Here is a 24,436-nt window from a genome sequence, read left to right as displayed (position 1 = left end):
TTAATCCTTTGTGTTAACATAAACCAAGTCAATATCACCTACCAGTACCCTCTCTCGAATGAAGTGGTAATGGATCTCTATGTGTTGGTCCGCGCATGATACATTGGGCTCCTAGCCAATTGAATGCTACTAAGGTTATCATAGTAAATTATAACCTTCTTATTCATCTACATCCCCAAATCACCAAGTAGCTTGCGTAATCAAGCTACCTCACATGTTGCAATTGTAGCACCTTTGTATTCTACCTTTGTACTAGACAAGGCAATTGTTGGTTGTTTCTTGATGCTCAAGTAATAGTAGCATTGCCAAAGAAAAACATAAAACCATTGGTAGATCTCTTGTTTAAAATACTGTTAGGCCAATCTACATTTGTGTAACCATGCAAGTTTAATGGTACACTTGCACTGTAGAATAAGGTGTAGTCCAATATGAAGTTGACATAGCGCAATGTGTTCTGCACTATATCCAAATGTGGCTTTTGTGGAAGTTGTATAGACCAACTCTCCAAACCAACTGTGTTTAGTGATCGTCAAATATATAAGATTGCCCAAAATCTTCCGATACATAGTGACATTCTCAATCAAGTCACCCTCATGTGTACTAAGCTTAGCATTAACATCTAAAGGTATAGAAATAGACTTGCAATCATCCATACCATACTTCTTTAATGTATCCAACGCATACTGTCTCTGTGACAACCCTATACCCTTTGGAGTCTTGATTATCTCTATGCTGAGAAAATAGCGCAGCTCTCCCAAATTCTTCATCTCGAATTCAGTCTTAAGGAGACCCTTCACATGGTCAATCTTTGTCTCACCATCACCCATAATAATCAAATCATCCACATATATAGTAATAACCATAATATTTACATCGCTCTCATAGACATAGAGTGAGTGACTAGCTTGTGCTCTTTAAAATCCAATGTTGACAAGGTATTTTGTAATCCTGTCATGCCATGCTCTGGGCGCTTGCTTCAGTCTTGGAAAAAGAAAATGGTTTGAAGATCTTCATATATAATGAATATGAGGATAAGTGGAAGAATCATTTGGAAACTTCAACAAAAAACTAGATCAGTAATGATGAAGAATGTGGGTCAGATTAAGCATGCTACCATCAACGCACAAGAACTAAATATTGACGTAAAAAGAGCACTCTTTTGGAAATGGAAATTTGACATTCATCACCATGTTTTACAAACTTTCATGCATCCTTGAATAGGGTTGACCACCATATTGCGAAGCATGCATACATAATCTGGATGATTCTCATCCACATACTAGGTGGCTGCTCCATATAAGCTTCCTCTTGTAACTCCCCTTGCGAGAATGCATTCTTAACATCCATTTAATGTATGATCCAATCTTCTAATGTAGCCAATGCTATGACAGCCCTTATAGTAGCCATTTTAACCATTGGAGCAAGTGTCTTCTCACAAGCAATACCATAAGTCTGCGCATACCCTTTGGCAACCAATCGTGCCTTATAGCGCTTAATAGATCCATCAGACTTGTGCTTGACCTTGTAAACCCATTTGCAACCAATTGCTTTCTTGCCTTTAGGTAAAGGCACAAACTCCCATGTATCATTCTTATTAAGTGCAGTCATTTTTTAATTCAAAGCATGATTCCAATACCCATTATCCACTGCATCCTCAAAACAAGTGGGTTCCTCATCTTGCACAACCTTAGCCATGTGTATAGTGATAAGCTACATAGCTATCATATCTCAATCACCACGTTGGCTTTCTTACTCAAGCTGACTTGTGTGGACCTGGATCACTACCAGGTGCTTTAGCTTAGCATCCTCTTGTGCCTTTTACGCACACCAGGTGCTTTAATAGATGGAATCCCAAACTCCTCATCCAAGCTTTGCACACAGTCATCTAAACCAGTATCAACATGAGAGAAACCTGATGATACATGTGTCATAATAGGTGAGTCTCCAACTTTCTCTTTATCTTGTCTTGACATCTATGAGGTACTTGGTGGAGTAACCTTTGATCTCAATCAACCACTTCAAGGTCTATCAACAGAACCATGACTAGGAGACTCTTGTGGTCCAGTCTGGGACTGTTGACCTATTTTCCACATAGCTACACACTCATACTCATCAACCCCAACAAGATATAATCATTAATGGACAGGTTCTCTCTGTGCTCTTAGTTCAGCTCTGACTTGAGCTACAGCTTTCTAGTCTTTGTGTGTACTTCGAATTTATAATTATTTTTACATTGCTCTCTAATGAATGGCAGTTCCTCCAGTTGACAAGCCTAATATAAGTAATTAGCAGCAAGAGACAGAAACCTTATTATACAATTAGTAGCAAGCATTGCAATATGTATCTTGTAATTTCTTTACTTGAAGATGATAAAAAATACTTCATTTTTATTATGAAAAATTCAATTTAGCTTTAAACTTGACTATTGATTCTTGAGTATGCACGCGTACGTATGATAAAACCATAGAATTAAGAATATATATTGAATCATTAAGCAATTTAAATATGTTACAGGACCACTTGGACAAATCTACTTGTTTTTCTCGAACACCCCGTCTGATTTTGAAAATCGGACAACCCATAATCAAACACACAACTCGTTTGATTTTGAAAATCAAACAACCCATAATGGACATACACACCCCATCCGATTTTGAAAATCAGTCAACCCATAATCGGACACACAATGCATCTGATTGGATGCTTGAATCATCCGATCGGATGCTCGAAATTGGACACTCCAAAACTAGATGCTTGTCGAATTAGACGTCCGATTTCCAGAATTGGATGCAGAAAAATCAAACACACGAAAATCAAGCTCTACCCCCTTCTCCGCACCTCCCCCAAGTAGGCTGGAGAGTAAATGCGCATCAAGATGGGTCCTCCAAATTAGATCTTAGTGTATTAAGGACTCCGCACAAGCATAGATTCTCACTTGCAAAATAGTGACCAAAATCCCATACCCAAACAAAGATGAACATAAACCCAAGAACCTCAATGGGCCAATCTAGCCAACAAGGGCAAAAAGGCCATACCACAAAAACATATATAGGTGCATCTGGACTGCAGCTAGTCAAAGCGGAATGGAACAACATCAAGCTACAAGTGCAAGGATGACTAAACATGACAGCCTTGAAAATAGATACACCTTAAACAACACTACACAGATGACCCAAGATATCAATAGAGAATCCAAATCTAGCTGTGTAGTTGGGGACTCAAGGGCATGTATTAGAAGTCTTGAATTGATTCTTCCATGGGGAGCTCACTGCCCCTCATAATCCACCCCAAAATGGAGTTGCAGAGCGTATGAATCGGATCATACAGGATAAGGTCCGTACAATGCTGTCTCATGTTGCATTACCCCATGGTTTTTGGGCAAAGGCTGTTATGACAGCCATTCACTTAATTAATCGGTCACCAAATAGGTCTTGGGGGGGGGGAGTTCCCCAAGAAGCGTGGTCGGGCAAGCCACCTTTATATGCTCATCTGAAAGTGTTTGGCTACGAGGCTTTTGTGCACATTCGTAAAGAAAAATGCAACAAACTGAGCCAAAGTCCTGTGAATGCATTTTCCTAGGATATGGTGACAAGGGTGAAATGGGGTATAAATTGTGGGATCTCGAGAAAAGGAAAGTAGTACGCAGCAATCATGTTATCTTCTTGGAAGATCGCATGCACAAACAGCCTGAAAAGACTGAGGAGGTCTGTAGGGTTGTATTATGGGAAGAAATACCTTTTGGACAGCAAAATGTACCTGCTGTACAGCAGCAAATACCTGCTGTAAATGAACCTGTAAATGCAGAAAATGATGCTGGAAATGATCAGCCAGCTATTGCCCATGATAATGAGCCACTATATGTGCAGGAACAGCCAGGACAGCAAGCTGTTAATGCTGATTTGCAAGCTAAAATACCAGGACAGCATGCTGAAAATTGAAATTTGCAGGAACAGCTAGCAAACAATGATCATTGGGTTAGGAGATCGTCTAGGGCTACTAGACAACCTGATAGATTTGTTCTTGGTGCAAATTATGTGGCTGATTATGTCATGTTGACAAACTGTGTCCAACCATCTTGCTTCAAGGAAGCAATGGACAAGCAGGACAACAAGAAATGGTATAAAGCCATGTTGTCAGAGATGGAATCTCTTGAGAAAAATGGCACTTGGGACTTAGTACAGTTGTCTAAAGGGCAGAAAACACTTCCATGCAAATGGGTTTAAAAGATGAAGGTCACTTCTGGTTCCTCACCAAAGTACAAAGCAAGATTGGTTGCAAAGGGTAACAAACAGGAGCATGGAATTGACTTTGATGAGATTTTCTCTCCTGTAATCAAGATGACTACATTGAGAACCATTTTGGGCTTGGTTGCAGTTGAAGATATGGAGCTTATATAGATGGATGTAAAGACTAAATTTTTACATGGTGATCTGCATGAGGACATATATATGCAGCAGCCTGAAGGGTTGTTCAACAAGGGAAAGAAAAGATGGTATGTAAACTCAAAAGAAGTTTGTATGGGCTAAAACAAGCACCAAGAGAATGGTATCATAAGTTTGATACATTCATGCAGTCTCAAGGCTTTCATAGAGGTCAAGTGGATCATTGCTTGTACACCAAGAAGGCAGTAGATAGCAGCCTGCTTATCTTGGTTTTGTATGTTGATGACATGTTGATTGCTGGCGGGGATACTTATGCCTTGAATTCACTAAAGCAAAGTTTTCATGGCAGCTTTGACATGAAGGATCTTGGTGATGCAAATCGGATTCTTAGCATGCGAATACACAGACATAGGTCGACAGGCTTACTCTATCTATCTTAGCAGGAGTATATCTCCAAGGTTTTGCAGCATTTCAATATGGAAGGGGGGGGAAAATTTTGGGGTTTCATTGCCTCCATATGTGAAACTCAGTGCAGAGGATAGCCCTACATCTGATGATGAGAAGGCTAAAATGGCCAAAATACCATATGCTTCAATTGTTGGCAGTTTGATGTATGCTATGGTTGCTACACGTCCTGACATTGCCTTTGCAGTGGGAGTGGTTAGCAGATACATGGCAACCCTTGGCAAGAAGCATTGGGATGCAGTGAAAGGTATTATGAGATACCTCAAAGGAAAAAGGAGTTGTGCATCTGCTTTGGGAAGCAGAAGGCATCTGTTGTTGGCTTTACGGATGCAGACTATGCTGGTCATGCAGACTGCAGAAAGTCCACTTCTGGGTATGTGTTTACTTTCACAGGAGGAGCAGTCTCTTGGATCTCCAAGCTACAAAAGTGTGTTGCCTTGTCTACTACACAGAGGTAGGGTAGGTGGCTGCCACTAATGTATGCAAGGAGGCTTTATGGCTTCCACGTTTGGTGCGAGAGCTTGGCATCATAGAGTTACCTATTCTCCATTGTGATGTCAGAGTGCTATCATACTAGCACGGAATCCTGTCTTTCATGCAAAGACAAAGCACATACAGGTGAAGTATCACTTCATTAGAGATGTACTTGACAGCAAGAGCATTGAGCTTGTCAAAGTGCATACAGACGATGATCCTGTAGACCTTCTCACGAAGGGTCTTCCAGCAGAGCGGTTTGCTCATAGCTTACAAATGATGGGAGTTGGATAGATATATTTATTTCAGCTTTGTACATACCTAGACTTAGCTGATTCTTTTCTCCTCTCAAGGCACATTGCCTTTAGGTGGGAGGTTGTTGGGAATAAAGGCCTCGTGCCTTTAAATGTGCTCGGGTGTAAACACACCCTCAGCACTTGTACTTACACATATATCTATCTAAAAACCTCAAGGTACATTCTCGTTATTGTACCTAAAAACATGCTCACTCTCTGCTCTGCTCCCTCTCACTCTCTCTGTCTCTCCGCGCACAACGAACACCTGCTGTCTCGATCTTCGTACCTAACCCGTCACTACAAATCTTTCTCAGCCTTTACCTGTTCTGCAGTAGCATTTCATGTAGGAACTTCAGGTGCTACTGCCATTTCTCCTTCAATGTAATTCCAAATACCTTTGCCCTTCAAGAAATTTGCAATCCTGAACTTCTTTGCAGGATAACTGTTCCTATCAAGCTTCTTGCTAACAATTTGGTTGAAGTTGTCAAACATTTTGACAAAACAAACAACTTGTAAAAAATTACAATCTGCAAGTAAATTGATATCAGGTGCATCACGACTAAACGCGTAGTCTTTTTACTGACTATACAATAGTAACCCCAATCTGCAATTTGTATGTTGATGCCTTATGTGTCTACAACCCAATAAACACATGAAACCTTTTAGATTCAAATCTATAACATGTGTCTAGAGCCCAACAAACATATGAAACCTTTCATATTTAAATCTATAATATGTGTACTTGTAAACAACTAATAGAGCCGAAACTGCAATATATCCAAAAACTAATGGTGGACCACTTGCACGTCTAGAATGGAGGCGGAAATGACTTGAGATGCCAAAAATATGTAGTATAAATATTGTTCTTTTTGCTCACCAAGTTTCATTGCAATCGGAGACTGTAGCCTTGCTAGCCACCACAAGAGCCTCTTGTAGCTATAACCCAAGGCAAATTGAGCAAGGTGGAATAGCTTTCTACTCGTTGCTTGCTTGCTTATTTTTGTGCCCCAATGCCTTCATCTCATCCTTCAATTAAGCTTCCTACAGCTGTGGGATGGCTCTGCTACCATGAAAACAGACAAGAGGAGAGAGAGATGAAGAAACCAAGAGCGCACACACAGAACAATGGAGACTTGAGCACAGAGAGAGATAGGGCTGGAATTTTTTTCTTCTTATTTCTTTTTCTTTTTCTACACAAAAAAACAAAGTCTATAACATGATAATAGACTAATATGAAAATACTGCAATGTATGTACATGTGGTCATTAAGTGTGAACTCGCTAAGAAAAGAAGAGATGGCACAATAAATGTATCATAACCAAGGGTAGACTACGTGGGTATAGTCCAGCTGTAGAATCATTGGCACATTCTCATTTTGGTCATCTAAATTGCTAGTGAGCAATATCCTACTACATTACCATGGCACATAGTGAATGCTAGCTCATGTAGAGCTCAACATCTCAACAAATCAATAGTGGATTGCCATGAGTCCACATCACCTGTCCAATTGGTGTCACTTCATTCTAAAAAAGTGGCCCTCTCTCCATACATGATCGCATAGGATCGAGTCCCCTGTAGGTAGCGCAGAACGTGCAAAGCGGCTTGCTAGTGAGCCTGAGTAGGAGTCTTTATAAAAGAAGACAAAAAATCCACCACAAAAGAGATGTTTGGTCAAGTATGGATTAGCTAGATCAAAGAGCCAACGAGACACCTATAACAGATGGCATCACTGAGGGGATCTCTCGCTGCCAAAAGCTTGGACTCTCAATCCATGGGGTAAGAAATAGGCCGACACTTGGCTATACTGTTAGCCGCGTGGCGCCTGCCTGTCCGAGTGATGACTAACTAACTATTGGTTGGACCCAACCATCCCTTCTCATTCTCCTATATGGTACAACTAATCAACGGCAAACCATCTCTCAAAATATCTTTTAATCCCCTAAACACACACACATACATACGCATAAACAAAGTTCATTGTGGTTCCATTTGCCTTTGCAGGACTTGGTAGGTGAAACTAGCCTTCCTCCTCAGATAGGGTGGTAAATAACTTGATTGAGCACTAATTATAGCAAGCATAAAATTCAGGTAAACTGAAAATGCACACTTTTCCACTTTAATCTTGGACATTAGACACCCTCTTGGTCCGAAAAGTAGCACCCCTTGCAGTATTTCTTTATCTTATATTGCAAATGGAAGGAGTATAACTGAGATCCTTTGATCTTCTCTGCTAATCCAAGTGCCTCTTCTTACTGTCAAAACTGACTGATAAGCCTCCAAACCAATTTTCCCTTGGCTTGCTTGGGGATTGGCCTTTACCTTGCTCCTTGAAAGACAAATTCAGCCCCAAATTTGATATTGGCTAGATGGTCTCTTGAATCTTCTTGAAGTTTCTCAATTTCAGCTGTTGGAATTCAGGTCCTAGGCCCTCAATTCTGAGCATGCACCTTGAGGTGGCTGTCAAATCCTAATTTTTACTGTAAATTAGGCTTTATAGTAGAGATTAACTGAAATCTCTTCCTGTGATGGCTTAAACTGCTAGAAAATGCTGAGATAACTTGAGAGATGGCTAGGGGATAAGAGAGAATGCTGTAGAGAGAGAAATTTCAGAGTTTCATTGTGAGAAATGCTGAAAGCTACTGCTACCCTGCTCAAACAACCATGGAAGTTATTACCTATAGCATAGGACCACTAGAAAGACTGTTGCCCCCTCTTGTATGTTGCCATTTGCACCAGAAGAACCTTGGACTAATGTCACATGCTCTTGGAGGGCTCCAAGTTGCTGTCATAAGCTGTAGAACTAAACTTTGGTGGCTGCAAATCACATCAACAATGTCTCCTTGCTCTCTAATTGTCTCCTCCTCTCTGACAATTCCTAGAATAGACTTCCACCAGCCCCTAAAAACGTTTTTTCCACTTATATCAGCTAGTTTTGCCAAGTGGTAGCTTTCTAATCCCATTTTCCAAGATGATTCAGCTTGTTGAATTAATTCTCAGAATATTAATTTAGTAATTATTCTAGTGCTCAAAAAATTAATTTCACTAGTCAATAATTAAATTTGCCTGGTCAATTTGGCTTCCAAGTATCCATGAATAGTTATTAGTCCTTAGACTGGCATTACTTAATTAATTAATACCTAGTCTCTAATGTCACTAGTGACATTAGTAGCTAATAAATTGGTCTAGGCCAAAATATAACAAGTACCACCTAGTACTTATCAGACATAACTTATTACAACTTTTGCCTTTGACCCCTAGTGATATCTTGGGGTCTTGGGTCCCATACTATGAAATAAATAACTTGCACCTCACATGTGCAAGTCACATTAGCACATTTGATTAACTTTTAATCAAATGCTAACCAAAGCAACAAAATTTCATGTTCTCATGACAATGGGCCACTAGATAGCTGATGAGCACCCTTTATCTGATGCCTTGTCCTCTCTAGGGTGACTACTTGGACTCCCTTGGTAAGGTAACCATCGCCTTAAGCCACTGGGCAACCGCCATGTGCCCTTTGTCTGATGCCCTGGTTGTTTTGGGGTAGGAGGCCTTTGGGTTGGCCTTCCTTTCTAGCCTTGTTTTGGGCTTGAGATGGGGTGTTGAGCTAAGAAATGCATTACATGTTGATTAGCCTCTTAAACAGCCCCAAAACATTCTTATCTAATGAAAAACACAAAAACGGTGCACGGTTCGAAAGTGTTTTTGTGAACTGCCCCCATTCAATCTTCATCCTTTTGTGCAGGCTTCTCACTCTACCATGCACATTTTAACCATCAGCCACCTACCATCTCTCTTAGCAACTACTCCACAGTTTTCTTCACTTTCTTCTCAGTGCAGCAGCATTTTGTGCATTATTTGGAGCTGGTTGGCCATTTTCTATCTGGCCGAATCTATTTTTGAGACCCCAAGTTGTTGCTTGGCCAATTTTGGCTTTTTGGCTATATATAGCGAGTGGCCACTCTGGGGCAGATCATTTGTTTCTTCATGTTGCAGGTGCACTCTCCGACTTAGCCATTCTTCTTCGGCGTTTGTGAGGGCTTTTGGCTACACACTCCGTCTCCATCACCATCTCCATCACCATCACCATCTCCCTCACCGTCTCCGGTTCTATCATCATTTTCCAGCCTGATCTGGTGCTCTCACCAATGCTTTGGGCTGCGTGCAGGGACTGATCAGTCTGCCATTGTATTCAGCATTCATTTCAGATTCAGTGCAGATTTCTCTTCTGTTTCTGCTGTGTTTTCTCTTTATTTTCTCTTCTCCTTTTCTCTCCATGTTTTTTTTTCCTCTTTTGTTGCATGCACTCATGCTATCAAGCTTGATATGTAACCAATGTGATGGGTTGGTTTGGAAAAACTAAAACTTGAATACAATATAAATGTGTTTACTGTACTAGTTTAACTACAAAGTAAAATTATACCTGACCAAGTTGTGCAATTGATAGGTTGGGATAATATGTTTGGTTTTGTTTGACAAGTTAAAGGAACCATTTCATTGTTGTTCTTGTTCTTTCTATGTGAAATTTATTTGCATGCTGCTTATTATTGTGAAGAAGCAAAAGAAATTGTCATGGATGCTTTAAGAAGCCCTTTCACATTGAAAGAGATAAGGGATGCCTTTCTGATATGCTTATTTAAACATTTTGTAGGCTCTTTATGTGGCCATTACATTGTTCGACTTTTATTGCTTGCAGGTGACTTTCAAGTCTAGGAATTACTCTGTGGAAAAAAATATTTTGCAAACACTGTTTATCAATTGTAGCTCATTGGTGTTTGGTGTGGATATGTTGTAGGGTCATGCTTATTGGTCATCATACAACATGCAAAAGCAGCGGAGCCAGGTTTGGATTCTTAGGCATGCATAGTCTGAAATTGACCCACCAATTTGTTTCTATTGATCCATGCAAATCGCATGAAAGTATTTTTAAAGTCTTTGAGTACCAGTGATATCTAATAGCTATTCATCATTGCCTTGAGAACAACCTTCAATGCTGATTAACAATATGAGTTGAAAAATGCTTACTGTCTGCTGCTTTTACATTTCAAACACTTTTACAGCTTTTTTCTGTAGTTTTGGATAACACAATGGAATAAGAATATTAATAGTAGTTCTGTACTGCTGAAGAATCTTTAGATGTGGGCATTGTTGCAATTCTGATATGCTTTTGTGTGGTTTCTAAAGCTTTGAACTGCAGTTGGCTCAGTATAAGTAATCAAAAGTTGCAACTTGTAGAGGGGCAGCCATTCACCTTCAAAGTTGCACTTTGGTACCAATGTATATCAGGCAGTCGATGTACTTGCTATGCCTATACTGAAGATATTGGGGGCTTCTTCAATGTATACCTGTCCCCACCAGGCCCCCAGCTTGTATGTACCTGGAAGGTGCAACATTTCGCCAACAATGTTTATACTGCCAAATGCATTCCTGGCAGTGTACAACCAAATATCAGCAAACTTTATGTCATGGAGCTTCATCTTCCAAAGACAAATGACACATTACAGGCCACAGCAACCCTTGTCTTTGTTTCAGGTGAAAAGCAACATGAGTTCATTATAAGCAGTACTCAAAACCCATGTTCTCAAACCATAGTCTAAGAGGACTTGGTTCTACAAAGAAAAATATGGAAAGTTCAAATTACATAGTCAATAAATTCATTATTTTAGGTACCTACACTTAGCAAATGTTGGAATGTAGTTCATTAAGATCTGTAAATTAACAAGTGTTCATGCTACCAAGGGTTTGTCTGAAACATGATGTTGGAATAATGTAAAGTATGATCTGGAAGCGCAGAACAAAACTTGGGAGAGTGGTCACTGCTATGTTTCATCATTGACATCAAGTTGTCAAGCAAGCTTGTATAGCCTTAGCAACTCATCTTGAGCTTTAGTAGTAGATGCATCTCGTGACAGCTCACAATTGCCTCCACGGCCACAAATGCATCAGGTGTTTGGCAAAAAACATCCTAAGTGGAAGATTGTGACATATCTGGCATGATGTCTATGCACAATACCTTCATTCTTGTGAAGATCCTTTTTTTTTGGGTGCACCTTAGTGATGGAAGTTGCTGTGCATAGAATGAGACATGGAGGCATTAAATTCAATGCACATCACGGTAACTTGCGTAACCTGCAATGATGGATATTCTGAAAGGTGGTGAGATGGTAGCATAGAAAACCATCCTTGTTGATGATATATATTGTTGGGTGGAAGCATTTCTAGGAATGTGGGCTGCTAGTAGTATCTCAAGTCGGCAAATAAAACTTTACCTTATTATGTAGTCTCAATACTGTGTTGCTGCTTCTCCCAGCATCTCGTGCCTCAGTCCTCCCTCCAGTCTTATGTCTTCTTCTCCTCCTCTTGTTCCCTTCCTTTCTTCCTCTTGCTCCCTGCTTCTGCTAATTTTTTGGATGATGAGGTACTAGTTCCATGTGAAACAAAGGCAAAGGCAAGACAATAATCTTGTATCTAAAATTTTTATGCTATCCCTTATGAAATTGCTACTTGGAATGTTTGGGCATTTGCTCTTGAAGACATAGTCATGGGAAATAAGGAAATGGAAAGAGAAATAGAAACGGGAATGGAAACGGAAACAGGAAACTTTTGAAGTTTTGGGGAGTTTCTAGTAACTATAGGTATATGGATGAGAGGCAGAAATGAAAATGGGATGGAAATGGAAACAAAAATGGAGAAACGACATACATGTGAAGTTTTGGGGCATTTCCAATAACTTTGCTTGAAGCAATTAGCATGACATGTGGAGAGTGCTGCATGCAAATGGTTGGGGTGTCCTTGAAATTAAGCACAAAAGTCATAAAGAAGAATATCATGGTTTTAAGGCTCATCTCAACTCCAAACCTAGTGAATTGGTGTCAATGTATTTGATGCTTGAGTATGGGAACTAGCTTTAAGAGATTGGATAGACATGTGGATAGGTAAGGATGGATTAGTTGGCACCAAAAAGAGGCCATATGCATTGTATTAGATGTAACCAATTGCCTATATAAAGAGGCACCAAGTAATGCAATAGTGATCTCGCTTCTTATCCATGATAAATGGTTCTTTCACTCTTCCTCCATAATCTCTTCGATTGGGATTTCCCAATCTACATGTGAGTACTGAGTCTACTAGAAATGACCAAGTTTACTTAAAATATATTATTCTAGCTCAATAATCAATTCAAAAACTTGGATTCATTCAAGTTAAGCATGACACAAACTAGATTCTCTCAATGATAGCCAAGAGGAAAAGGAGAGTTGGAATATAGCTCTAACCCATGCTCATATCTCATCAAAAGGGTAGAAACTTATATTATCAATCATTTCAATGTTATTAAGTAGTACTTGCAGATGGGAAATATTGTATATAGTAAGTACACGAATGAAGGGACCACACTTTCTCCTTTGATAGACTAATAAAGGAGTTGTCCTATTAGTAATCAAGGTGCTAGTGCATTGGTCACATTGATCATGAAGTTACAGTGTGCAAATAGACTAGGGACCTAGTGCACATTCATTGTGTGATCACCACTCTTCTTGGCTTGTAGGGCAACATGTTTGTATGCCAAGTTGGTGTGGGCTAGTGGTATGAGATGCTAGCTCTTGGGACGTAGTCATGACATGGTATATTGGTAGCTCCTAGGCTCAAGGCTAAGCATGTTTAGCTCTATGGTTGGGAGGTGAGTCTAATGTCCATTTCCTTTATGTTTTTGGATATAGTTTGTGTTGTGTCTCATATGTAGGTTGAATCTTGGGTAGACGCTCTCATTGATTTAGTTCATGCTGCACATCGCTATATTAAAGTCAAAATGCAAGACTAGGTAAACCTCAAATGGGCAGATTCTATGGAGACAGATATCACTTAGGTGAAGGTGGAGGAGGACTTGTCCCATCTTCCATACAGGAAAAGCCTTGGATGGGATGGTTGGCCTAATGAACTGTTTTCAGCTCATGTTGATCAACTTAAGGAACCAATGGCTCGCCTTTGTTAGCAGTTTGAAGATTCAGTGCTTCATTTGTTACCAAAGGTCCCTTCCCCTTGAAATTTGAAGTAATGGAGACCCATTTTTGTTATGAGATCATTGTATTAAATCTTCAACAAGTTCATTGCTAATAGGCTTTAGGAAACTTTTCTGCAATTGATTCACCCATGATAATATGGTTTCATTAAGGGACGGAATATAATTTGCAATATTTTGGATGTCCAATTGGGGATAGATTATGCCAAAGCCTGTAATCATTAGCAGCAGGCAGTTATGATTTACGTGGATATTCACAAAGCAGTGGAGACCCATTTTTGTTATGGAATCGTTGTATAAAATCTTCAATAAGATCATTGCTAGCAAGTTTTAGAAAGTTTTTCAGCAATTTATTCACCCACAACAATATGGTTTCATTAAGGGACAGAGTATTATGCACATAATTCTGAATGTTTAATTGGAGACAGATTATGCCAAAGCCTTTGGTCATCAGTAGGTAGTTATGATTTACCAGGATATTTCAAAAAGCTTTTGATAATGTCAACTGGTCCTTTCTTTGATAGATAATGCCTAGCATGGGTTGTGGTCCTTGAATGGGGGGGTAACTGAAGAGATTTCTCTCACTTTTTCTTTTTGCCAAGGATGCCCTCTTAGTCCTTTGTTGTTTGCATTGGTGACTCATCCGATGCTCTTCCTACTAGATAAGTTGGCCATTGATGGTGAAATCACTGGTTTGGCTCTTCCAAGTGGAGCTAAACTTTTGGATGGTCCCTTCAGATGATTCATTTATGTTTCTTAAAGTTGGGAAGTCTAACTTGGATAGAGCAATGCTCGAGCAATGGCCATTTGGAGAGTGTTTGGTCAAAAATCAAATTTGATCAGTTGTATAGAGAGAGATCTGCAAGCTTTGGGTTGGTTGAGAGGGATTGTTTCTCAAGGTGAGATCATTAGACACTTTGGTTATCCCATCGGCATGGATGTGGCTCCCCATGCTTTGCTTGGTTGGATGTCTTCATGCTAGTTGGCCTCTCTATATGTGCGACTGAAAGTTGCACAAATGGTATGATAAGTATGATCTCCTATTTCTTTCCTTTGCTTCCTTGGACACAAAAAAGTCGTTTCAAGAATTGGTGCAGCCCATCTGTTTTATGTTGTGGAAAAAGAAAGGAAATTATTTGGGTTAGGTATGGGTCTCTTGGAAACATGTTACTACACCAAAACGTTCGGGTGGTGCTGTCCTGTTGGATGTCAAGATCCATATGACAACCTTGCAGTTGGTTCTGTTGCAGCCTTTATGTGTACGTTATCATCCTTGGACAGACATTGCTATGGCTCTTATTGAGGAAATCGGTATTTCACATTGTTGCACTCAAATCTAGGCCTCATGATGGAATGTTTTGAATTTGACTTAAGTAGTCAAAACTTCACAGCCTTTTCTTCTTTTGCACTTGATTGACTCTCATGGTAGGAGATCATTTGCTTCACTGCTTAGTGTCCTCCTAACCCTAGAAAGGAGGCTAAATCCTTCCAAATAGAGGTTTTGGCCACATCTAGGTTGTTTGACTAGCATGATAGGCACATTGAATGCGATTAAGTTTAATAAGATGGCAAGATTGGGTTTGAGGACTATATAAGATGCTATCATTCCTAGTCTGTCTTGGGTTTATTCTTTTTTCCTTTGTAAACCGCATATGAAACCATGTATGAGCTATTTTGTATAGCATAAGAACAAGATTTGAGTTGTGTTTCACACTTGTATACAACAAGTGTTCAAGTTGTATTGCACTTTTTGTATATAGCATATGAACAATCTTTTTATCATGTACAAGGTAGTTTACTGGTTTACTTTTCATTACTATTACTTGATTGACTTAACATTTTATCTAGAGACCCTTTTTCTTTTGGGAGACTTCTTGGACCATGTGGAGACTTGTAGTTTGGACTTAAGTGGACCTGACTTGGACCTATCTCAAAGGGCTACCCTTCCCAAATAGTTTTCCTCAAGACCTTTTTGGCAAATTGAGGCGAGGTGGACTCAACTTGGACTTGTCTAGCCAGAGATCTTTGGGCTTGCATGCCTTGAGAATATCTTCCATTGGCCAAGGTGTCTCCAGATATTGCATGTAGATCTTTTGACTCCCCTCTTCAACTATAAAAAGAGGAGGGAAACCATTGTAACATGAATTGATAATTTTGAGGTAATAAAAGTGTGTTATTTTTCTTTGTCCTCTCCCCTTCTCTCCACTCCATTGCACTGTGTATGCACTGTGTATGGACTACAACACCCACTCTCCACTCCCGTCCACCTCACCACCTCACTCCATTCTTCTTTGTCTCCACTCCACCTCACCACCTCACTCCAACCTTCTTTGTCTCTAGACTTCTCTTTCTCTCTCCTCTTCCCTCCTAAATTCCTGTTTGTCTTTGATCCTTGTATCTAAGCTTCTTTGTCTCTTCTCTCTCTTCCCTTTTCTCTCCAAAGTACTCTTTTTCTTTCCTCTTCCCTCTAGACTTCTTGTCTATCTTTGGTCCTTGTCTCAAGACTACTCTTCTCTTGCAATCATCCCAAATGTCTTTGAATACCTTAATGTTGCCTCAAGGGGGGTGGTAACACAACTGAATGGGGTTCTCAACAAGGATGGACTTGAGAAATGCTATTGTGAAGAGGTGAAGAGGACCGTAAGGGAAAGTTTGCAGAAAAGAGGGGAGAGAGGATTGGGGAGAGGAAGGAAGTCAAGTGGCAAGAGGTAAGAATTCTAGTGACAAGAAGTTTGGAGGAAGAGGTGAGAAGTTTAGAGACAAAGAAATCTAGGGGAGAAGAGATAGGGATGTCATTGGATAGGAAGCCTAGAGAAAGCTAGAGAGAAGTGGAGAGGAGGGGAAGTCTAGAGAGGAGAGGAGAGAGAGTGCTATAGAGACGATAGAGAGGTGTGGAGACAAGATGTTTGGAGGGAAGTGGAGAGAGAATACTGCACAAGGAAGTCTGGAGAGAAGAGGAGAGAGACAGAATTTCAAAGGGCAAGAAGTCTAGAGTTAAGAGGAAATTGGAAATTGAAGAAAATAGACTTGAAAAGGAATTAAAAATGGATCAAAGACATAGCTTTGATACTACTTCTGAAGTGAATTGGGAGAGAGAAGGATAGGAAAGAGAAGACTAGAAGTAGAGAGAGAAAGAGGGAAGAAGTGAGAGAAACACTAGGAGTAGAGAGAGAAACACGTGAAATGAAGGAAGATGGCACACATGAAAGTTGGAGGAGAGAGATAAAATAGGAAAGAGACTTGTACTACATTCCAATTGGTTACCAAGCGAGCATATTGCTCTGAGGAAATCCCCACATCTCGTATGTGCTAACACCCTTACAACAATGGACCACACACCTTTTCAGCTCATAGTTTGCAGGGAATTGGTCATGCTGTTTGAATTTGCCATACTCACACCTTGTCTTCATCAGCACCCTAACATTGTGGCTCTCCTTTCCAAGCCCTTGATGCACTTGCACCTTCTTAAGGAAACTTGTATCCACACTGAGCAAGCCCTCAAGGCGATCTACCTAAAATAGAAGGCCTGTTATGATTGGCACCTTTGAAAGTTGGGCTTTCACATTGGAGACTTGGTCCTTGTCTACAATGCTAGCAACCTCGATAAGAAGCCCGAGTTAGTTCCAAGCTAGGAAGGTTCATACAAAGTCATAGATATACTCTCTAGTGGAGTAGTGGCAGTGCAAACTCTTGACAGCACACCCTTACCCTTGGTGGATGAATCTGGAGGAAAAAAAAACTATTCTGAATTGTAACTCTCTTGCTCTCTCTAACCTCTCTCTTTCTATCCTCTTCCTCCTTGTCCCCTCTCTCTCTTTGAGCTTTTCCTCCTGGAGCTTTAGAGGTGCTGCATAGCACTACTACCAGACAAGAGACCAGTTTGCCCAGAGAGACCTAGATAGAGAGCAATGATGGATTTCTTCCACAGATCAGACCCCACAAGCACTATAGTTCAGCAGATATAGATTCATCTAGCTAGATTAGACCTAAACCATGCCACAAAGTCACACAAGAAGGGCAGTTGCACTTTGTGGAGCATGATGACCTTGATCACCTGGTTGCCAACTGAGGGGTCCACACCATAGTCAAATTAGAGCCATCATTGCAAGACACAGTAGACTCACCCCTTGGCACATTAGTAGAGCGGTCTTGGACCACATCATAGATGGGATCATGTTCTGACCTCAAGTTAGAAAGAGGAGCTACTATGGCTAGATATTCTGTACATACAGTTTTTAGACATTGAGATCTTTAGATTTTAAATATTAGACTATACTAGGATGCATCTTTCTTTCACTTTCATGATGAGATGACATTGGACACAGATGTACTTCGATTTTGTCGCATTGGCCACATTGGCCTTTTGCAGATGTTTATATTTGTGTGTGTGTGTGTGTGTGTGTGGACTAAATATCCTCAATATAAGATATCATGTCCTTGCAAGGAAGGCTACCATGTTGCATACTTTCTTCCGTCAGCAACAGCCGTGGACTTGTATGCTAGCATCCATGTGTGCCAGCATGAGCACTTCTGCATATGGTCATTGGATTACGGATTTCTAGGAGGTTGTCATTGGCATATTTGTGGGCAGAATACCTGGCTGTCCTTTCTCTACTACTTTGATACTTGATTGGAAACAGGTTCTCTCTAAGGTCAAATGGGCTCCTAATAGTTGTTTGGGGACAAGCTCCATGCAAAAAGAAAGCATTCATTGGAGTGCTATTTTTGACATTCCTCTTGCTTTACAGGAACCTGTTCGGGCATACAATCTTATGAAACTGGGAATTAGGTACATACAGGATGTGGTGGATGATTGGGGATATACTTTATCCTTTCCTCAAGGCCATGACCTCTTATGCATTGGGAATGCATCATAGGTTTATATGGAAGAAAATTGCTGATTTACTGCATCCCTTTCTACCAATTCCACCTATGCTTGATACAGACAGGCTTATGGATTGGCAATTACACCCATCTACTACATGCATTCGTCCTATCTCTCTTTCTGTCTTAACTTCCATCAAAGTATACAAGCTTCTTCAGCCTGCCCCATGGATTCAGCAGCATGCTAATTCTCTGTGGCACTTAACGAAGTCTCTTGCATGGTGGTGGAAGAATCTTAGGATGCTCTGGAAGTGTAAAATGCCATTGAAACAAAGGATTTTTCTTTGGAGATGTTTGACAGGCACATTGTCAGTGGGGGTCACACTTGCTAAACGTCACATTGCATCATCCACATGTTTGAGATGTTTGGCTCCCTCAGAGATTGTCCCTCATTTATTTTGGCATTGTCCTTGTTCCAGGATCCTCCTCGGGAGAATTTCAGATTTGCTTCGGCTTCGTTTCCCGAGTCATAGCTTTGGGAAACATTTCTGGCTCTTTGGCAGATTTATACGTTCTTTGTCTCAATACTCACTCTTTCTTTTTTGGGTGAGATATTGGGCTCTTTGGACAATCTAGAGTGATCATAATTTGGCATACTTGGGTCGCCAAAACCACCAGCAATATGAATCCTTCCGAGCCTCACTGCAGCAATCCCTATATGATGCCAGCTATGAGGGTGACATGGACGCTTCCTGCATAGAGCTTTTCTTTTTATGTTTCTGATAGTTTGGGATAGCCCCCCTTTTCCGGGGGTCCCCAGCTTGTAAATTTGTGAGCACATAAATATACTGCACTGGATATTACCAAAAAAAATGTGTGTGTGTGTGTGTGTGTGTGTAATCATATAATCGGTTAGGTGTATCACGTAGCTTGAATTTGATATAACACTACCTATGTATCCACAAACTTCTATTAACATCTCTCTACCTTCTTCAAGCCCACCAGCTCTAGCACATAATCCAGATGCATTGACATTATTGGAGGAGCAAGGCAGTCAGATTAGGAGGATTTGTCTTCTGGATTAGGGGACGGAACCCTTGGTTAATGGCACATTTTTTAAAAATCAGCTTCACTTTTTCTATTTGAGACATTGTGGCTGGGGCAAAAATATTCTCCTGGATTGACATGTGGATGAGTGGGCCTGTGTGACAGAGGGGGCCTAGTTGGAATTGTTCTTGGGACCACTTTTTCAGATTATGCTGTGAGGATTTAGGGAAAAACCTCTAGTATAGCTCCACTTGCAAACAGTGGAAGGGCAGGGTAAGATAGAGATCCCCCTAATCTATGAAAGTGGATCTCAGTGCTACTGCATCTTCTCCCTCCTCCAAACTGTCCAAAGTTCAACTGCTCAATTGAAAGAGATTTTTTGCCATCAAGATGCAAGCACTGTTCTACCACTGGAAAAATGTTTACAGTAAAGACCACCACAACAAGTGCCAGGTGATAGTCCGAATTTAGATATACAAAATTCTCAAGATGTGTACCTCAGACACTAAGAACTAATCGAAATTCTTGCTAGAAGTTGGAGCACTTGTTCATCCACACTCTCCATCGGAGATGGGAGAGAATATATGGCAGTTTGCAGACTGTGACGAGGAAGAGAGATGCTTTTCTTGGGATCTTGGATTCTGGCACTTTCTTTTATTGTCAGCCACACATGGTTTGGCACTCTAGAAATCCTAACTGGTTATTTACTCAGGCCTTACAATAGACTTCCTGTTGTTGTACATTTATTAATTTTGGAAGTTTGCCTTGGGATACTTTGTCCCAAGGGGATTTATTAATAGGATCTTTTTTTTCTCTGAAAAGAAAAAAAGATTAGAGACAACAATATTTTCAATAAAAGGGATCTGGTGGCAATGATCAGAGCCTGAAGATTCTTCTTGCAGGACTTATTTACCCCCTACTGTCCTAGATGTATGTTATTAGAACTTAGGTTTTGTTTTCTAATGGGTTTTGTAGATGCAGTGGACTTGATTTGCTGTACTTTATTGCAGGCAGTGTTTCTCCATTTTATTGTGGCCCTATAACATGGGTTATTGGAAATAATTGGGCACTCACAGCAGGAGTGACTGCAAAGTTCAAGCTTGCAGTAAAAGATGCCAACGGCTACATAAAGAGCACGCAGACTGGACCTTTGTCTTCTGTTGAATCACAGATGTTTCTCAACAATTTGACTTTGAGCTTTGCAAGCCAAGTTCAGAACATCTCATCAGCTTACAATATTGATGAAGGAACTATTTGGTGCTCATTTGTACCAATCATTTGTGGAACTTGGCAAGCACGTGTTGGCATTAAACAATGGCAGAATTATCCTTATGGTGCTATATTTCAAGGAACACCTTTCGATCTGACTATCAAAGCAGGTTTCCATTCTTTTATAGTACTGAAGTAATTGTAGTTTCAAAAGGGTTGCATTCTTGATACATCTCATAAAAGCTTAATGCTTGGTGAACGGGTAGTGGCAGTAGCCAGTTAGAACTTAGTGAGCAGGCTATGGAGGAGAAGATGCATCCAATCCATATGCCAACTGGGCAACATTGCTTCAAAAAAAGCAAATCCATGAGCTGTGGATTTGCTGCTGTGCATGGAATGGAAAATTGAATGTTGGCCCAAAATGGCTGATCAGATTGACTAGTATAATGTCACTATCAAATGTCTTCAGCATATCATTGGCATCAGCCCTAACCATCCTCTGTACTGAAAAGTGGGGATATTCACATTCCCCAAATATTCTTTAGAAAAGGCACACATATTCCTCCCGTGAACTGGTCAATCAAATTACACTTCTCTCTCTGATCCTCATGGAACTAAGGATCTTTCAGTCTTTATTACAAGATGATGCACTTGTCACACTCTGGCCACTGTTAGTATCTCGACCACCTTAAACTCTGTCACACATATCCAATATCGAATCTTTCCAGATCAACGACCTCATGTACACTGATCTTAGAAATAGCCTTGTGCTATTTCAGGGCACAACATAGAAGGCATATGCAAGAGAGGGGAAATCTTTCTGAACCGTGTCTTTTCTGGGGCAGTAGTGTCTAAGCTGATGTGATAGGAATATATTGAAAGATTCATCTGCAGGCAAGATCTTTTGCACCGAATCACTTCCTTTTTGGTTTTAGAGAAGTAAACTTGAAGGTGGCATAGCTGGAATTTGTAGTAGTTTCTTAACTAAGTAACCTTTTCCCAGAAAACATGCAAACTTTGGTTGCAGCCATCCAGTTTATATCCTCATTGCAATCTAAGCCAATAGGACTTTTACAATCAAATCTTGATAGCTTGTCTATGCTGTTTTGGACTGAAGTTGCTACCAAATAGCAAAGTATAGTTGCATTCAAAAGTGCCTTTTCAGAGATAATGATAATCCAGGCATCACTAGACCCAAAGAGACTGGAGGGCCTCTACCAACCATTGACTATTTAGAAACCTACTAGCAATGAAACAGTATCATCTTTACATCACTATTGTCTAAATACCTTGATCTCTATTTGCAAAATCTGTGTTATAATGTGAAATTTTTAAAGAATCTTTATTACATAGTCAAGTTTAGATTTCATGTGCCTTCTTAATGGATGTTTTGAACATTGTACACCATTTTTGAGTGAATAAACATTTCTCATTATGGCCTTTTTAGAAGTGGATTTCTATCATAGTTCAATTGAACAACTTAAAATATACAGAAGGTTGCATTGAAATGTAGTATCTGTTAGTTTCTGTAGAGTTGTTGCATTCTTTCTTGAAAATCTGCTCTTTCTCCCACTTTCATTGGAGCTATTCAATTTATGCTTTATGAGTTGTTCATTGTTGGAGCATAGGAATTGACATAGATCATGATGGTCAGGATCAATCTCGGTTATTAACTGTATAGCCTTCTGGTCAAAGAATGTGAGTACCTTTAAGGCGGGAAATCTGGGAACTTTGAAAGTGCTTCTGATGGATGCCTACAAAAACAACATAACCCTTTCTACAGGAAGAACAGACTTCATGCAGTTTAATGTTTCCTCAGTGGATACTATAGGCCGGATCATTTCAGTTCATGTCAACATGTCTCTAGATCCTTTGTATGGTTATGAGAATGTTGTTGTGACTAATAATTTTACTGGGACTTACGTGTTACATGTGAATTATAACAATCAAAGCATCAAAGGATCACCTTTCAAATATAGCATTGTTTCAGGTAGTTTTTCCTAGGTTTTACTGTTCATTTAATTGCAAATTTCTGATATAACTGTTCACATCCAAGTTGCTGTACTCTGAATACTCAGGCCTTTGGATTTCATATGCAGTTGTCATCTTCCTTTTCTGTGGTTTTTGTTGTTTTCTAACTTGGATTCATTTTTTCACAAAGATGCAGTCCTAAACAGGAAAATTACAAAAGGGTCAATCCTTTAAGCCTTGCCAGCTGTGAGGAGTGCCCAATGCCAAATTGAAGATGAATGCTCCTTGTCAACCATACATTGCAGAAAACTGACCAATGGAGAAAATGAAAGAGTATCTTATGCTCTTCCTCCAGGGTACCTCTAAGACTGCGTCTAATATCCCATTGTCAAGCTTTAAGTGCTCTTGAGTAACATCTAGTGAAACTGTGGAAATATAGGACACACCTTATGGGCTGTTGACTGAACTAATCTCCATGCAAGTTGTGCAGAATGTACAATGTTTGAGAATAATCTTCATCCTCATCTGCTCTCTAGAGTCAGTTATCCTACATGAGCCTTCAGGAAAATACCTTATCTCACTCATATAAGATAATTGGAGGAATTTCAAGCTTATGCCTGGAAAAGATTGCATGACTAATGCCCCCCACCCCAAAAGAAACCCCAATGCATCATGGATTGGAGGAATCAGCTTGGAGGAATTCCAAGCTTATGCCTAGAAGAGATTGCATGACTAATGCCCCCCGCCCCAAAAGAAACCCCAATGCATCATGGATTGCCGCCACCATCTGCACCTGTCTGCAGACCCGTCCTAGCCTGATCGCCACCAGTCCTGTCCCTGGCGACCTCAGCCACCTGTTTGCTGCCTGGCCGAGCCTTGATTTCCCTCAGTCCTGTCTAGCACCAGCCCCACCCTCCACCAGACCTGCTCAGTACCAGGCTTGCTCACAGCCCTCCAAGCCTACTCATCTCAGTCAACAGCACGAGACAACACTTGGCACACACAACTCAACACACTGAGGTACAAGTGTTCATAGAACAGCCCATCTTGAGGGCAATAGCTCATATTGATAGCAAGGGACTATGTACATGACAAGCTGGAGGCATAGAGGGACAAGGTTCATAGGTGAGGACTCATGCTATAAACACACATCCAAGCACGGCTTGATGCTGCGGGGTGAGGGAGGGAGGCGTACTCCCTCAAACACACCAGCATTCTTTCAGCCAGCTAACAGCCAGCATGGGAGGTCCTCAAACGAACACATGCAATGGAAACCTCTAGCCTGATAATGAAGCACTCCACAAGTGTTTTGTAGTCACACACCTTGTGTATTGTGCTCACCAGCGAGCAACTTCAATCAGTCTGCATGGGAGGTCCTCAAACGAACACATGCAATGGAAACCTCTAGCCTGATAACGAAGCACTCCACAAGTGTTTTGTAGTCACACACCTTGTGCGTTGTGCTCACCAAGGAACAACTTCAATCAGTCTGTACCATTGAGAAGGAACTGTAAGAGACTTCAATCAGTCTGTACCATTGAGAAGGAACTGTAAGAGACTGCAATGTTTGGGCAGGTCGCAGGTCACACTCCCTCTAGGACAATCTTTTTTTTTTCCCAAGAAAATAAATTTCTATTAATAACACCTCGGCAAATAACCTGAGGTAAAATACAAAGTACAAGGAATTTTGTGAAGAGTAACTAAGTACATCACAAATACAATGGTTGTGTGAACAACCAATCCAGTGGGCT

General features: G+C 40.5%; 1 protein-coding gene and 1 pseudogene across 1 annotated transcript in view; both read left to right on the top strand.

Moving 5' to 3' along the window:
* The window catches only part of LOC148015316 (uncharacterized), a 293,490-nt gene that overhangs the window by 6,723 nt on the left and 262,331 nt on the right, over positions 1-24,436 (top strand). Inside the window, exons 2-6 of the mRNA XM_087664938.1 lie at positions 10,269-10,313; positions 10,413-10,460; positions 10,802-11,149; positions 20,516-20,884; positions 22,369-22,704. Coding sequence (XP_087521064.1) covers positions 10,269-10,313; positions 10,413-10,460; positions 10,802-11,149; positions 20,516-20,884; positions 22,369-22,704 — 1,146 coding nt within the window. The remainder of the gene's footprint in view (positions 1-10,268; positions 10,314-10,412; positions 10,461-10,801; positions 11,150-20,515; positions 20,885-22,368; positions 22,705-24,436) is intronic.
* Positions 18,089-19,094, top strand: LOC148015318 (uncharacterized; annotated as a pseudogene).

This window comes from Lygodium microphyllum, chromosome 24 (genome assembly GCF_053477565.2).
Source record: "Lygodium microphyllum isolate KBCC chromosome 24, Lygodium_microphyllum_v1.1.10, whole genome shotgun sequence".
NCBI lineage: Eukaryota > Viridiplantae > Streptophyta > Polypodiopsida > Schizaeales > Lygodiaceae > Lygodium > Lygodium microphyllum.
The sequence above is the reverse complement of the archived record's forward strand: the minus strand, read 5'-3'. Positions and strand labels throughout refer to the sequence as shown.